The sequence below is a fragment of the Pristis pectinata genome, chromosome 2, assembly GCF_009764475.1.
Source record: "Pristis pectinata isolate sPriPec2 chromosome 2, sPriPec2.1.pri, whole genome shotgun sequence".
In the NCBI taxonomy this organism is placed as follows: Eukaryota; Metazoa; Chordata; class Chondrichthyes; order Rhinopristiformes; family Pristidae; genus Pristis; species Pristis pectinata.
Window position 1 is genome coordinate 106011477 of NC_067406.1, and position 18127 is coordinate 106029603.

At 40.6% G+C, this 18127-nt stretch overlaps 1 protein-coding gene across 1 annotated transcript in view; it reads left to right on the forward strand.

Annotated features, from left to right (window-relative positions):
* The window catches only part of glrbb (glycine receptor, beta b), a 114170-nt gene that overhangs the window by 48568 nt on the left and 47475 nt on the right, over positions 1-18127 (forward strand). Inside the window, exons 4-6 of the mRNA XM_052037880.1 lie at positions 3995-4062; positions 13786-14015; positions 14128-14210. Of these exons, the coding sequence (XP_051893840.1) occupies positions 3995-4062; positions 13786-14015; positions 14128-14210 (381 nt within the window). The remainder of the gene's footprint in view (positions 1-3994; positions 4063-13785; positions 14016-14127; positions 14211-18127) is intronic.

The following is an 18127-nucleotide window of genomic DNA, read 5'->3' on the forward strand; positions in this document are numbered from 1 at the left end:
TGGAATGAGCTACCAGAGGAAGTGGTTGAGGCATGTCCATTAACAACATTTAAAAGATACTTGGACAGTTACACGGATAGGGAAGGTTTAGAGGAATATGGGTCAACTGTGGGCAAATGGGACTAGCTTAGATGGGTGCCTTGGTTGGCATGGATCAGTTGGGTCACGTGTGTCCCTATGACTCTAGCTGTGGTCTGACCAAGGTTTTATGAAGTTGGAGCATAACCACCCTACTTCTGAATTTAATGCCCTGACTCATGAAGACCAGTATCCCCTATGCCTTTCTGACCACGTTGTTCACCTGCATTGCCACCTTCAAGAACTGATGGACTTATACTCCGAGTTCCCTTTGTTCCTCAATACTCCCAACCACAAGATCACAAGACAAGGGAGCAGAAGTAGGCCATTCGGCCCATCGAGTCTGCTCCAAGGAAAAGGGGAAAAAGAAATGAGAAATGGGGGGGGGGCACAAAAGTAACCCCAATTTCCGGCCTTATCCCCATATCCCTTGATACCCCGACTATTTAGATATCTATCTATCTCTTCCTTAAACGCCTCCAATGATCTGGCCTCCACTGCTGTACGTGGCAAGGAATTCCACAAATTCATCACCCTCTGGCTAAAGAAATTTCTCCTCATCTCAGCACCCCACCATTCATGCTGTATAGCCAAGCCTCACTGGTGCTCCCAAAATGCATCACCTCACATTTGAATGGATGAAACTCCATATGCCATTTTTAGCCCATCTCACCAAAACATCGATACCTCTCTGCAGTCTCTTTCGCAATATCAACAGCTCTGACATCTAAGTCATTCACATACATTACAACCAACAAGGGTCCCAGCACCAATCCTCGTGGGACACCACAAGTCACAGACATCCAATCACAAAAACAACCCTCTATTGTCACCCTCTATCTCCTGTTGCCAACCCACTATTGGATCCATTTTGCCATCTTGCCCTGGATCCCATGAGCCCTAACCTTTTGAACCAGTATCCTTTTATTAAAGTCCATGAAAATCACATCTACTGCCCTACCCTCATTGATACACTTTGTTATCTCTTCAAAGAATTCAATCAAATTGGTCAGACAGGATCTGCCCTTGTTAAGGCCATGTTGGCTGTCTCTGATTAGTCCCTGCCTTTCCAAGTGATCATTAATCCTCTGCCTCAGAATTATTTTCCTGTATCTTCCCTACCAATGATATTAGGCTCACAGGTCTATAGTTACCTGGCTTTTCCCTGCTACCTTTCTTGAAAAGAAGGACCACGTTTGCTGTCCTCCAGTCATCTGGTACCTCACTTGTGTCCAGTGAAGATTTAAAAATCTTAGCCAGAGCCCCAGCTATCTTTTCCCTTGCCTCCCACAGCAGCCTGGGATAAATCCCATCCAGTCCTGTGGATTTATCCACAATTTAGCCTGCCAGTGCATCAAGTGCCTCCTCATTATTTATGGAGACCTGCACTAGATTTTCACCTTCCCATTTACTGCACTCTCCAGCTACAAAGTCTGTTTCCTTTGTGAATACTGATGAAAAGTATTCATTCAGGACCTCACTTAAGCCTTCTGGCTCCATACACAGATTGCCCCTGCTGTCCCTAGTGGGCCCTACTTTTTCCCTAGTTATTCTCTATCCCAGGACTGATGCAGGGTTTTGACCCAAAACATCGACAATTCCTTTCGCCCCACAGATACTGCTCAGCGCACTGAGTTTGTCCAGCAGTTTGTTTGTTTTTCACTAGAAATGATTCCTGCCATGTAAGTAAATTACTTACCGACAGAGTTTTCCCCCACTACTGCCCTCAGATCTCCAGACTGCTGTGGTCACACCATGTACCCCTTCGGTTTTTTCTGAAAAGCTTTGAGATCATGTTAGACTGAAGCCTTTGATTTGCTGTATAGTTGTACAAGAAGCACTGGACTAAGATTTGTGCCTTAGTTTGTCCCTTATCAGTAGTTTTATTCATAAATTGGGTGTCATTGTTTCTATTTAGTAGACAATTTAAAATTTTCCAGGTCACCAAAATGCCATGTCAGAAGTATACAGTAGATGGAAATGTTAACACATGGACTCTTGAAATGGACTTATGAGTAACCAGACACGTGTCATGTTCAATGAACAAAATATAAAGCCGCTGAAAAAAGATATTGTCTCGAATTTAAAGTTTAGACTGAAGCAGAATTTCTGAGAGTGATATAGTTTTTTTGTGATGCTTTAAAATGACTGACAAGGAACTGAAGCTTTTCCTTATCTCCTCTATTTCCACTGACTCCCTTACAAGAGATGTAAAATTGGCAACTGCTCTTTAAACATACTCAATCCAGGAATTTGGGTGTGCCTAACAAGGCCAGCATTATTGTTAAAGTGCATGTAACATTGGCAGATTATCTGCCTGCCCTCTCCACGATATTCCCAGAGCATCCCACGAGTTCTGCATTCATGCCTCTGAGTCTGAGGGCACATACCACCAGGCTTAAGGACAGCTTCTATCCTACTGTGATAAGACTATTGATCGGTTCCCTTATACAATGAGATGGACTCTAACCTCACAATCTACCTTGTGACCTTGCACCTTATTGTCTACCTGCACTGCACTTTGTCTGTAGCTGTGACACTTTACTCTGTACTGTTATTGTTTTTACCTGTACTACATCAATGCACTCTGTACCAACTCAATGTAACTGCACTGAGTAAAGAATTGACCTGTACGATCAGTATGCAAGACAAGTTTTTCACTGTACCTCGGTACAAGTGACAATAATAATCCAATACCAATACATTGAGACATTCGAAAACCATTAAAAGTGGTAAATAATTGCAAAAATTAAAGATTAATTAAAAAGATATTTAGCTCAAAACTTCAAAATAATTAAAATATGTTAAAGTAAAAAAAATTATTGGTAATTACCTTTCCCTTTGCTAGCTCAACCTGTGCCCTACAAAAAGCCCCTTTGAAATTGGTGGGAGTTTGAATCCTACCCCATGTCAGAGCTGGTGTAGGATCCGAGGTGGTTTCCCATTTCCCTGCTGGGGAATTCTAGTAAGACTTGGCCCCATTGCTGGACTCTGTGTAGAGCTGACAGGTTCATGCCACGCCCAACAAATTTGTCAGTAAGTCCCAGAGTTCACATCTAACAACATTTGAGTGGAAGTCTGGGCTTATGTCACTTTGAGCAACTCAAAGTCGTCCCCTATTGAATGATCCAAACCTAAACTTCAACAGCTTTTCTTTATCAGTCTACAAGGACTTGGAGGAATCTGAATTGGTCTACCAGATCGTGGCGGGTATCTTTAATAATCGTAGGACGCATCAAATGCCAACAATGTGCAAACAATGCCAACCCTTACGAGCTGGTTAGCAACCCAGCATATGTATAGATTAGGGTGGTCTGAGTCTTCACTAGTACATTGGCAGAGCTGCCCCAGAAAGTTTGTGGCCTTGAAGAAATGCTGGGATATACAGGCAAGAACAGTAGGGTACAGATCTTCAGAAAAGGTGCAGAGGAATGCTTTGTTCAGTTTTATTAATAAAAGAAAAGATACTGGTGCACTAAAATTGGCAGAAAGGGGTCACAGAACAATTTGATCTCAATGTAAATATGGCTGATTTCAAGCATAAAGAAAATTATGTTGAGGGTAGATCAGATGAGCTTAAGTTTTTACAAACCAGATAGAAGGTGATTGAGAGGGAACAAATTATACAATATAAATCTAATTTATTAGTTCATGTTAAGACAGGACATGGGGATCAAAGAATGTAAGTGGGGATCAACAGAAGTTAAACTTTAAAGTTATCAAGAATAAATCTTTTACTCAAAAACATTCCTTTTTGGTACAATCAACCACATTTTAGGGTTGTTCAGAGCTGGATGCTTTGACAAGAAAGCTGGCGTGCACAGTGAATAAACACCAGTGTAGTGTCTTTGTTTTATGTTCTTGAAAGATCATTATTTATCCTGTAAGATTAACAGTTCTTCTGATTTTTTTCCAGATATTCCAGTTGATGTACAAGTAAATATTTTTATTAACAGTTTTGGCTCAATCCATGAAACAACTATGGTAAGTTCACAGTATTAACTCAAAAAATAGAGATCTGCTTGATAAAAACTGAATGTCTTTATTAAACACAGTGCGAACAACTTAAACACAAGAAATTCTTTAAATTTATGAGAAGTTGTATAATAAGCAGAGAAGAAAAAGGAAGAGAAAGATGATTGTATTGGTATTGCAGTTATTGAAGTGGTTGGGGATGGAATCAAGTTGAAAGATTGGACCTAAAATGTCTGAAATAGTAAGACAAGTGGCACTTGTGAGATACTTTCTCTCTCTGAAGTCTTTATCACTTTTACCCCACACCTACCATAATGCATAACAAGGCATTGCCTGCAATTGATAATAACTGGGACATGAAAACATCAGAAATAGGAGCAGCTATTCAGCCCCACAGGTCTGCACTGCAAATTGATCAAGATCACAGTCAGTGTTTTATCGCAAACATCCTTTTTCTATCCTACACCCATATTCTTTGATTTGTTTAATAGCAAGATATATATAAATGAATGTAATCAATGAGTGAGCCTTCACAGCCTCCTGATTAGAGAATTCCAGAGATTCACCACCTCTAAGTGAAGAAATTCTCTTCATTTCAATGCTAAATGGCCCACCCCTTGTTTTGAGACCGTGCCCCTAGTTCTGGTATCCTTAGCCAAGGAAACATCCATCCCATATCTACCTTGTTGAGCCTTCTGAGAATTTTGTATGTTTCAATGAGATCACCTCTCATTCTCCTGAACTCTAGAGAATAGAAGCATGGACTACTTATTCTCTTCTCATTTGACAGACCTAGCATACAGAAATCAGTCTGTTGATCTTTGCTACATTCTTGCTTTAGCAAGTATGTACTTTAAGAAAGGAGACCAAAGTTGCAGACAATACTCCTGGTGTAGTCTCACCAAGACGCTTTATAAATGTAAGAAGACATGTTTACACTTTTCTCAAAACTTCTTGCAATAAAGGCCAACGTGCTATTTGCCTTCTAATTAACTGCTGCATCTACATGAAAGCATTCTGAGACTTGTGTACAAGGACACCCAGGTCCCTTTGAACATTAACATTTTCTATTCTCTAACCATTTAAAAACAACCCAATATTTCTGTTTTCCCAACTAAAATGGATAACCTCATGTACTCCCATCTGTCATGTGAGGCCCACTGACTCAGCTTGTTTAAATTTCCTTGACACCTATTTGTATCCTCATCATGACATATTCCCACATGGTCTTGTGTCATTTGAAAACTTGGAAATATTACATTTGTTCTCCTCAGACAAATCTTGATATAAATTGTGAATAATTAAGGCCCAAGCACCGATCCCTGTTTCCTCACTAGGCACAGCCTGCCAACCTGCGAAGGATCCATTTATTCCTGCTCTTTACTTTCTACCTGTTAACAAACTCTCAATCCACGCTGATATATTACCCCCAATCCACATGCTCCAACAAAGAACATCAACCTCCTGTATGAGACATCAAAAGCCTTCTGAAAATCCACATCCATTGATTTCTGCTCATCTACTCTCCCAGACTTATCCACAAAAATCTTCAGTTGATTAGACAAACATGATTCTCCTTTCATAAATTGATCTTGACTAATCATGTTATTTCTCCGTGTCTTGATATCACATCCCATATTATAGATTCCAGCATTTTCCCTCTTGCTGTTGTCAGATGAAGAGGTCAGTAGTTCCTTGTTTTCTCAGAGGGATAGCAAGTGGGATGAGATCATATATCCCTTCAGTGTCCAACCCACACTGGTAATTAGTTGCTATCAAGTGGGCATAGAAGGGGTGACATCTTCTAATGCCTAAACGAATATGGCAGCTACATATATCCAGCTCAGAAAATGTGGATGTGTTTTTGCGGCCACACTGGATGCATTATACCCAGGTTATACAGGTTGAAATTCTCTATTCTGGCACCTTTGGGACCTGACTGGTGCCAGATCTCAGAATTCGCCCCCTGATCATCTTACTCTGAGCAGGAGAATTGTTCTTTTTAATTATAGACACTCCCCAAGTTACATGAGGATTCTAAGAGCTGTCCATAACTGAGAGCTGAAGTTTCCATAAGGTGGAAATGCTGTTGGCTGAGATCACTAATTAGTTAATTAGTACAGCTCTATTCAAAACATACTGGATCACAGGAGTTGCTGGACCACAGAATGCCAGACCAGAGAATTTCAACCTGTATCTATAAGATAGATGCATATTTATTAGGGTTCTAGATCTGTACTTTTCAGTCCAATTTTAATGTGTATTGTCATTTTTGTCCTGGCTTTAGGGTCTGTTTTCTCTGACTATTGCTTTTTGAGTGAGATCATTTAAATAACATAGATAGAAATCTTTTGATTTTTACAACATAAGGCTGCAGACTAATGGAAATAGTGGAAAATGTAACATGATTTTTTTTAAGGATAATCTGAGCCTGGAAGAAGTGTCTCATTATATGCACCCCATATTCTTAGAGAATGTTTTTGTTTAGGGTTGTTCCAGTTACAAATGACATTTCTATATTTTTTTAAACTTTGGTTAGTTGCAAAGAAGGAGCTCCAGAAAAATTCTTACCCTCGAGACAATATGAGTTTTCTTGTGGGAATTTGTTCTTGAAAATAAAGGAGGAAGAGGGAAACAGAAGGGAACAGAATAGTGTTATGAAAGCAGAAGAAGCTGGGAGCACTCAGCAGATCAGGCTGCATCTGTAGAAAGAGAAACAATGTTATCGGGTCAGGTTGGAGACCCTTCGTCAGAACTGTGGTGACCTTTTGGAGATTCGGCGTGACCTGCTAAGTGTTTCAAGCATTTTCTGCTTTTGTTTCACAATTCCAGCATCGGGCATTTTTTTTTACTTTCAGCATATTGTGCAGTATTTGATAAAAAGTTAATTTTGGCAAAAACAAAGAATTTACACTTCAACATTTTAGTGAAGAGTTGTAACATAAGAAGAGTATTGTTGAGGACAGGCTTTTTAATTTTTCTAGCTTCCAAATGATGGCTGCAGCACACATCATTTTATGGACAATTTTACAGTCACTATCAAAATCAACCTCCACTCAATTTCTTTTTCAGCAGTCCCTTTTCTAATTGCATTAGGATACTCTGTAGCATCGCTCATGATTCTGTTGCCAATTAAAAAAATATAACCTTAAGAATAATTGGAAAACTAGTTCACTACTCCAAGGCAGCAAACCCGGAATCATAGAATGGTATAGCACAGAAGAGTTATTTTGTCCATTTCATCTGTGGTAGGATTTTGGTAGAGTAACCCAGTTAGTTCCAGCACCAATAGTATCTGCAATTATCTGCTTTTAGTTTAGCATAATTTCCTTGTTTTGTACTCCATTAGCAGGAATTTAACTTCTTTGTCTATCAGGAACAAGTAACTCAGTTAGAAGTGGCAGACTTCGTCATAGAAAGTTGTCCTTATTTACATTTGCCAAAGAAACAGTACAGTGGTGTTTGCATGTTTTGCTCCACTTCTGAAACTTGCTTCCAATTTGTAGAAGGTAATTACCTGTACCGAAGGATAACTGGCACAGCTGGGTCAAAGCTGCCCCAAGATTCACTGAGGCCTCTCTGGACATTATGCTGGGTTTGAAGGAAATTCACAAATCTTACCGACTAAAGGAAGAAATCCATGTCTGACACCAAGAACAAGCCTTTGAAGATGGCTGCAGGAATTAGCATAAAATATATGGTTTTCTTTTCCTGAGTTCGACGTCACAAGTGCTTTAATTCCTCATCAGATCAGGAAAGATGAGCAGAGGAGCACTTTCACAGACTTGACATGCTTATTATCTAATATTATCAACCTACCCTTACAGATTTGGTCCAGACAGCATTCCTTGCATCAAGTAATCTTGCTGACACATACACCCTTTCTGTACAGCCACCACCAGCATTCAAAATTATGCCCCTCATTCATGATCAACATTAACAAATGTCATTGATTCAGTACGTTCCATGAATCTCATAGAGAGGTCTTGTTTTCCCTCCAAACAGAAAAGGGAGTACTGAAGAAAAGGGAGAGGCAAAAAGGTGGGGAGGCAGCCCTGGACATAACTTTGATAATGGAACATTTGTACTTTGGAGATGGGTAGATGGGATCTCACAGCTACCTGGTAGCAGATTCTGTCTCTTTCAGATATGTTGCTTACTGTACTCACTTGTCCAAACTGAATGTCTCCCAAGATTTGCAGCAGGATGACAGTGATGATGACTCCTCAGGATATTCTCTCTCACTGTCACCGAATTCATAACTTTCATCCATTAGCTCAGATGGTCACACTTCATAGGGTGTGGCTCGTGACCTAGTTCGGTATTTATTCATCTTATACATTACCAATAAGCAAGAGAAGAATTTGTGGAAGGGAACTGTAATGGTCATTCCACATCAGATGATATCAGACCCCCCAAGCACTGCTTAACTGGGGGTAGTTGATTCACCTTAGGGTAAAATAGGGTTGGGAGGCTGCAGAGGAATATTGTTGAACAACAAGTTTACCACTGAACCAGCTGTAAAGGATGTCTGAGGGGCTGGCAAACAAGTGGCTCTCCCCTGCATTCTTCTGGAGCAATAAGAGGAGCTTACCTTTAGCTTGAGGGATATAAAGTCTCAGATATAATGTCCATGCACATGGGGAGAGTGACACGAAACAGAGATGCACTAAGCACATGCTAGTTCCTGTTGCAAGATTGCATACTATGATCATCACCTTTAATGACAGAAATCCTGCCCTTGAATGTTCAGTTACCCAGTGACTTGCAACAAAACGCTCAGCAACTGTTTGTTCGGAGGAAATGAGGGTTTGCCAATGCAAAGGAGGATGTTGACATTGAGCTCGACGTGGAGGCTCTGATCAAACTTCTTCCCTTTCTTATCCATAGGCTGATGCACATAGAAACGTTCTTTTGATTAAAGTACCAAAATTGGACTTTCAATATTCTGAAGGCTTGGTTTGTGATACTTTTGGCGAACAAATGAATTTGGTTGTAGTGCTCACTTATCTCTTTGCTTGGGATGTGAGGGTCATGAGACATGTTTTCAGCTCGTCTCCTTTACCCAAAAATGCCGACATTTAAGTTGGAGTATAAGATAGAACAGAGAGGTGAAGTGCTGCTTGATGAAGGAATCATGAAAGCTTCCTCAATACCTTGGATACCTTGCACACATCGGAGGTGACAACTTCCTCTAGTTTTACATTAACTGCACATTAATAGAGTGGGACAGGTAGGTGCAGTTTATCACCTCCTGTATCTGCAAGAATGCAGACACACTTTTAGAGAATTTCAAAGCTTCACTACTCTCTGTGTGAATAAAAGTCTTTTTTTCAAAGTCCTGAATGGCTAACCCCTTTATTTTGAAAGTGTAGCCTAGACAACACACCCAAAGGAAACATCATGGGCTTGACAGTCTTTACCATGTGAAAACTCACCAGAAATTTGTGTGTTTCATAGAACATAGAACACTACAGTACAGTACAGGCCCTTCGGCCCACAATGTTGTGCTGACATTTTATCCTGCTCTAAGATCTATCTAACCCTTCCCTTCCACATAGCCCCCCATTTCTCTATCGTTCATGTGTCTGTCTAAGAGTCTCTTAAATGTCCCCAATGTATCTGCCCCCACAACCTCTGTCGGCAGTGCGTTCCACACATCCACCACTCTCTGTGTAAAAAACTTAGCCCTGACATCCCCCTTATATCTTCCTCCAATCACCTTAAAATTATGTACCCTCATGTTAGCCATTGTCGCACTGGGAAAAAGTCTCTGACTGTCCACTCAATCTATGCCTCTTATCATCTTGTACACCTCTATCAAGTCACCTCTCATCCTCCCCTCCAAAGAGAAAACCCCTAGCTCACTCAACCTATCCTCATAAGACATGCTCTCCAATCCAGGCAACATCGTGGTATATCTCCTCTGCACCATTTGTAAAGCTTCCACATCCTTCCTAAAATGAGGTGACCAGAACTGAACACAATACTCCAAGTGTGGTCTGACCAGAGTTCTATAGAGCTGCAACATCACCTCGCGGCTCTTGAACTCAATACCCTGACTAATGAAGGCCAACACTCCATATGCCTTCTTAACAACTCTATCAACCTGTGTGGCAACCTTGAGGGATCAATGGACGTGGACCTCAATATCCCTCTGTTCCTCCACACTGCTAAGAGTCCTGCCATTAACCTTGTATTCTGCCTTCGAATTCGATCTCCCAAAGTGTATCACTTCACACTTATCCGGGTTGAACTCCATCTGCCACTTCTCAGCCCAGCTCTGCATTCTATCAATATCCTGTTGTAATCTACAGCAACCTTTTACACTATCCACAACACCACCAACCTTTGTATCATCTGCAAACTTACTAACCCACCCTTCCACATCCTCATCCAAGTCATTTATAAAAATCACAAAGAGCAGGGGTCCCAGAACAGATCCCTGTGGGACACCACTGGTCACTGACCTCCAGGCAGAATACGCTCCATCTACCACCACCCTCTGTCTTCTATGGGTGAGCCAATTCTGAATCCACACAGCCAAATTTCCCTGGATCCCATGCCTCCTGACTTCTGAATAAGCCTTCCATGAGGAGCCTTATCAAATGCCTTACTAAAATCCATGTACACCACATCCACTGCTCTACCTTCATCAATGTGCTTTGTCACATCCTCAGAGAATTCAGTCAGGCTCATGAGGCATGACCTGCCCCTCATAAAGCCATGCTGACTGTCCCTAATCAGCCTATGCTTCTCTAAATGCCCATAAATCCTGTCTCTAAGAATCTTCTCCAGTAATTTGCCCACCACTGAAGTAAGACTCACTGGTATGTAATTCCCAAGTTTATCCCTACTTCTTTTCTTGAACAAAGGAACAACATTTGCCACACTCCAATCATCTGGCACTACTCCTGTGGCCAGTGAGGACACAAAGATCATCACCAAAGGCACAGCAATCTTTTCCCTAGCTTCCCGTAATAACCTTGGATATATCCCGTCCGGCCCCAGTGACTTATCTATCCTAATGTTTTTCAGTAGTTCCAGCACATCTTCCTCATATCGACATGCCCTAGCATATCAGTCTGTCGTATGCCATCCTCACAAACGTCAAGGTCTCTCTCTTTAGTGAATACCGAAGCAAAGTATTCATTAAGGACCACCCCTACCTCTTCTGACTCCAGGCACATGTTTCCTCTTTTATCCCTGATCAGTCCTACCCTCACTCTAGTCATCCTCTCATTCTTCACATACGTGTAGAACGCCTTGGGGTTTTCCTTGATCCTACTCGCCAATGACTTCTCATGCCCCCTTCAGGCTCTCCTAAGTCCATTCTTAAGCTCCCTCCTGGCTACCTCGTAATTATCCAGAGCCCTGTCTGATCCATGCTTTCTAAACCTTAGGTTAGCTTCTTTCTTCCTCTTGACAAGATATTCTACATCTCGTGTCAACCATGGTTCCTTCACTCTACCGTCCTTACCCTGCCTCAAGGAGACAAACTTATCCAGAACCCCATGCAAGTACTCCCTAAACAACCTCCACATTGCCGTTGTGCACTTCACCAAGAACATTTGTTCCCAACTTACGATCCCAAGTTCCTGCCTAATAGCATCATAATTCCCTCTTCCCCAGTTAAAGACTTTTCCATATCGTCTGCTTATATCCCTCTCCAAGGCTATGGTAGAGGTCAAGGAGTTATGGTCACTATCTCCAAAATGCTCTCCCACCAAGAGATCTGAAACCTGATCGGGCTCATTGCCTAGTACCAGGTCAGTACAGCATCTCCTCTAGTCAGCCTGTCCACATACTGTGTCAGGAATCCTTCCTGTACACACCAAACAAACTCCGTCCCATCTGTCCCCTTTACACTAAGGAGGTGCCAATCAATATTAGGGAAGTTGAAATCACGCATGACAACAACCCTGTTATTTTTGCACCTCTCCAAGATCTGCCTCCCAATCTGCTCCTCAGCATCTCTGCTGCTATCGGGGGTCTGCAGAATACTCCCAATAGAGTGATCGCTCCCTTCCTGTTTCTGACTTCCACCCACACTGACTCAGTGGACGATCCTTCCAGGACATCCTCTCTTTCTACAGCTGTGACACAGTGCCTGATCAGCAATGCCACTCCCCCACCTCTTTTACCTCCGACCCTGTCCCTTCAGAAACATCTAAATCCCAGAGTATCCAGCAGCCATTCCTGCCCTTGCGACAGCCAAGTCTCTGTACTGGCCACCACGTCATAGTTCCACGTACTTACCCATGCTCTAAGTTCGTCAGCCTTGTTCTTGATACTTCTCGCATTAAAGTAGACACACTTCAGCCCATCCAACTGACTGCATTTTTGCCCTTTCAACTGCCTGTCCTTCCTCACAGTCTTTTTGAAGTCAGACCTGAGAATGAGCGAACGCAGGGTAAGCACTAACCTAGACTGCTGCAAAATGTGTTCCACTGGCTGATTTCCAAGTTGTGCCATGGGCGTGTTTTTGGAAAGAGACCCAGAATGACAATTGCTGGACAAAGTTTGAAGGATGGGAGAAAAGCTTTTCCACAAAGACTCATATTCTTTACAGATGCACCATAGAAAGCATCCAATCCGGATGCATCACAGCTTGGTATGGCAACTGTTCTGCCCAAGACCGCAAGAAATTGCAGAGAGTTGTGAATGCAGCCTAGTCCATTACACAAACCAGCCTCCCCTCCACTGACTCTGTCTACACTTCCCGCTGCTTCAGGAAAGTAGCCAACATAATCAAGGACCTCTCTCGCCTTGCTCATTTTCTCTTCTCCCCTGTCCTATCGGGCAGAAGATACAAAAGCTTGAGAGCACATACCACCAAAGGGCAGCTTCTATCCTGCTGTTATCAGACTCATGAAAGGACGTCCCATATGCTAAAAGATGAGCCCCTGATCTCCCAATCAACCTGTTGTGACCCTTGCACTTTATTTGTATACCTGCATGACACTTCCTCTCTAACTGCAACATTATGTTCTGCATTCTGTTTTCCTTTCTTACTGCCTTGATGTACTTCTGCATGGAATGATCTGTCTGGATAGCATGCAAACAAAGCTTTTCACTATATCTCGGTATATGTGGCAATTTAAACCAATACCAATACATTTTCAACCATTTTGTCACATTGTCGATCAGAAGTTGCAAAGACTTCTGCTGATTATGTATCACTCAAAGCAGGCTCTGCTGGGCAATACTAATTCACTCCCCATTGCTTCCTAACTTCCAAGGAGTAGAAGGACAAAAATACAAGCACATATTCTGGTTGACATCACCATTGTTGTCTGAAGCAAGCCTTAAACCTTCCCTCTCAGAGATAGGAATGCTAACAGTAGGTGAAAAGTTCACTTCCTAATATAATAATTAAAGAGTGATTTTAAAGTTAGGGCATTCAGTTAACACTTAAATGATAATTGGATTCAATGCTAGGTATTTGTCATTCTGATACACCCAATAGATTCCATTAATTTGTAAAATTAGTATCAAAATGGATGGCAGTGTTATTCTCTGTAAATAAAAAATATTAACATTTCTTCTAAGTTGAATTCACAGTTCCTAGATAAACCTTTCTTTCTCTTTCAGCTGTTGATTAATCTGCTGTATGTTTCCAGCATTTTGTTGTTATTTTTGATTTGGTGCTCCATAGCTTTTACCTCTTAATTCTCTATGATTGTGTCTTTCATGTACAACTAACTTGACTTGCAGCTTCTGTTTTGATAGGACTACAGAGTGAATATATTCCTCAGACAAAAATGGAATGATCCACGACTTAAACTGCCAACTGATTTTAAAGGTTCGGATACACTGACTGTGGATCCAACTATGTTCAAATGCTTATGGAAACCTGACTTATTTTTTGCAAATGAAAAGAATGCAAATTTTCACGATGTAACACAAGACAACATCCTCCTTTTTATATTCCGGAATGGTGATGTGTTGCTCAGCATGAGGTGAGATAAAATTTTGATGTCTGAGAACAACACTGACTACATTTGCTGCAAATATTCTATTTTTATAGCTTTCAAAAGTGGGTAATGTTTTCTGTTCTCTTTCATATTTCAGGTTGTCAATAACACTTTCGTGCCCTCTTGATTTGACTCTTTTTCCCATGGACACACAGCGTTGCAAGATTCAGCTGGAGAGCTGTATGTTTCTTGAATATTTGTTTCAGGGTAGATGTTTTGACTGATAGTTGAGACTGCAGATTTACAGAGAGGTGTTGTTGGCACTAAGTCAGCTTTTGTTTTAAGTTCTCATGTTTCAAAAGCAGTGCTTTTTATGGTTGAGGGAAAGGAAAATTGCAGCCAGAAGGGATGATTTTCACTCTGAGCTAGAGCAGTAAACTACCAACTGTTGATTGATCACTTTCCATGGAATGAGAAAGTGGTCAGCATGTATAATTAGTTGCTGATCCACAACAACAATTGACCATCTGTGCCAGAAAATAAAAATTAGCACCCAGCGTCCCGGATGTTAGTCACTGTTTAATGATCCATCCTTGAAAAGGTGCAGGTGTAAATGTTAGGTAAGCTCTGCAATGGACTTGGTTCCAGTAATTCTGCAGAAGTCTCCACCTATATTCTCATGACAATTTAGATAAGGCTTCGGATGACTGCAGCCATTCTTTGAATTGTAAACCAGTAAATTTTGCCTTCTTTAATAAAAGGGGAAATTTGGGAGATTTTTCTTGATGAAAATCTGAATTTACAAATAATTTATTTCGTAAACCTATCAATTAAATTAATGACTTACAGGATAAAATAATAAATGAATGCAGTGTGCTCTTAGGATGGTTCTGTATTATTCTCATAGATGCACAGACCTATTTCAGATAACTTAATAGTAGTAATGGGCATAGGATTCTTATGAGTATCCAGTGGGCTTTTTTCTGTTGATAGGATGATAATATTTTCTTATCTTAGCCTGTAAACTAATAATGGAATTAAAAACAGAAAATAGTGGAAATATGTAACAGATCATACAGCATCTGTCAAGAGAGAAACAAAGTTTTAGGTTGATGACCTTCCATCAAAACTTTCAAACTTCTAGCGTTTGCAGTGCTTTGCTTTTGGAGTAATGTTTCTGGTCATTGATCTTTCCATTAAAATAAAAATAATTAGGTTAGTAGAATGTTTCATTTTTAGTTATTGGTATGCAAAGTATCATAATGCTAAATGCTTATCAAACAGACTCTATAAGGGGCCAAATGATTTGTCACTAATAGATGTATTTAACAATTTGCCACATGCTATTAGAAACATATGAACAGATTTAATCATAGTTCATTGTAAAAAAAAGACATTTTAAGTCTATGTGTAACATTAGAACAAAAGCAAAAAAAGGAGCTCTTCATTCAATAAAATCATACCAATACTTTAACTAAGTGCCACTTTCCTGCACTAACCTTGAATCCTTTGATTCCCTGAATATCTAAAAACCTATTGATTTCTTTCCTGAATATACTCAGTAACTAAACCTCCACAGCTGTTTTTTGCTGAAGAGTCACTGAGTGAAGAAATTTCTCGTCATTTCTATCATAAATGACCTTTATTTTGAGACTGTGACATCAGGTTCTAAATGCCCCAGCCAGAAGAAACATCCTCCCAACTTCTCCCCTTTCATGCCCCACAACAACTTTGTACGTTTCAAGAAGGAAATATCTGAATGGATTAAATGGGATGGAGTGCTTGGAAAGAATTCGGTCTTTTGGTAAGTTTTATAGGTTCCTTTATGGTTATACATTCTGACTTGCCCACTCTTCTGATCTTAAAACATAGATATTGCAGGACCAGAAAAATCTCTCCAATAATGTTTCGAATATAAGGAAAGGATGTAGTACTCAGAAGTAATACAGTAAAACTCAGATAATTTGCTATCCAACCATTTGGAATTCCCAATGGTTTCCAATCAGACTCACCAGGTAATGTTAACCATGCTCCCCTGAGGTTCAACATCCCACATTCCCCTGAGACCCAACAGTCCCCAGTTCCAGCACTTCAGAGACTCACAGGTCCCTGGTTCTTATGCTCCCCTGAGACTCACTGGGGTCCCAGTTCCCACACCCCCCAAAGACTCACCAGGGTCCTGGTTTCCACTCCCCCTGAAACCCACTGGTCCCTCGTTGCTGTACTCCCTTGAGACTCACTAGTCCCTGGATTCCCCCAAGGCTCACCAGTCCCTGGGCTTTCCCTGAGACTCACTGATCCCTGGTTCCTGCCTCCCCAAGGCTCTTAGGGTGCCCATGCTCCCCCGAAACCTATCAAGTTCATTGTAGAATATATTATAATCCTGTATGACATCATAAAAAAATGTAAATGTATTAGGGAATCAATGAATAACATCCAATGATATGGAAAATATAGCAGCCCAGCACCAGCAAAGTCCCAAGAGTGCCAAATTATCAGTTTTACCATATTTGCACAAAATTGCTATTAAACAGTAAATTGGTTACAAAAATGTGACAGGTTTATAAATTAAAATATAACTCAATGACAATTTGAAATAAAAACAAGAAATGCAAAAAGAACTGAAAGTAAAACATACTGTGGTTCACCCCTCTATTTCCATTTATGCCCACCCCCCTCTCACAGAAGAGAAACATTTTGATAAGCCATTCTGTAGGCTCCCCCACCACCTCATTACCACAAAAAGTGATGTAAGTCATATAATATGTCCAATCATTTGTCCTCAGAAAATCTGGGTGTCAGCAACATCAATGTGTTCCAGGTGTGCAGAGCTTGTATACTGCTGGTGCTGAGAATCTAAAATAAAAATAGCAAATGCTGAAAATACTCAGCAGAGCAAGCTATGTCAGTGGAGTGAGAAATTAGAATTAACACTTAAGATTAGTGAATTTTATCATAACTGGGAAAGTTTAGAGATGAACAATTTTAAGAAAAAGAAAAGTGGGCAGGAGAGTGAAAGACGATGGGGTAGATCGGTGACAGGGAAGAAGGCAGAAAGGTGAAAAAAGAATAGTGATGAAAGGTGAATGAGAACTATGAAGAATCAAGTAAAGAAACAAAAATCAAACCAGAGGATGTGTATATGGCAAAAGCAGGGTCATTAACCGAAATTTAAAAAAACTAAAGCCGCTGAAAGTGTCCATTTTGTGAAACTGCTGAACTCGCTGTTGAATCCTCTGATGTTCCTATTCAGAAGATGTTCTTTAAGCATACAATGAACTTCATTGTAACACGTTAGGAGGCCAAGGACAAAGAGTGGGGTCGAGATTTAAAGTGGCAGATGGCTGGAAATTTAAAGTCACACTTGTAAGCTGATCCAAGCTGTTTCGCAATGTGGTCACCCATTCAGTATTCAATATCTCCAGCATAATGGAGGCAATATCCTGAGAAACACAAGCAGGATACCAAATTGAAAGATGTACAATTAAATCATTGCACTGCTTCATCTGAAGAGTGTTCATGGCCCTGGAGGAAAGGGGAGGTGAAAGGGGAAGTGTCACTTCATCTGTGGTTGCACTGAAAGGAAGGGAAATAGAGGAGTGAACCAGAGTATGCCATTGGTTTATGTCTCTTTGGAATACTGGAAGGGGAGGAGAGAGGTAGATGTTTTGTGGTATTGCCATATAGGAGGTTTTGGAAATGCATGAATTCTGATGGGGTGGAAGCTGAGGGAGGGAAGAGAAAGAGCCTGTGTGCAGGAAAGGAAACATGTTATGGAATAGTTTGTACGCTATGCTGTATGTAGAGATTAGAATAATTAAATTGTCCATTCCAGTTGATTTCAGAATAATCTTAGCTTTAGGCAAGTTCAAGATATATTTGTTTTATATTTATCTATCTATCTATCTATCTATCTATCTATCTATCTATCTATCTATCTATTTATTTATTTATTTAGTGTTTAGTCATTTTTTTCCCATCAATTGTTTCCCCTTCCCTAGACCTGCAGTGAAAAGCTATGGTGTCCTAACTAGTTAAAACAATGTGACTTTAGGAAATAGACCAGATTCACAAATCCAGGCAAAAGAGGAACAGGAAATGCAGCCTACCAAAGATTTGCCACCATTGTGGCCATCAAAAACACTGTTCTTGTATCA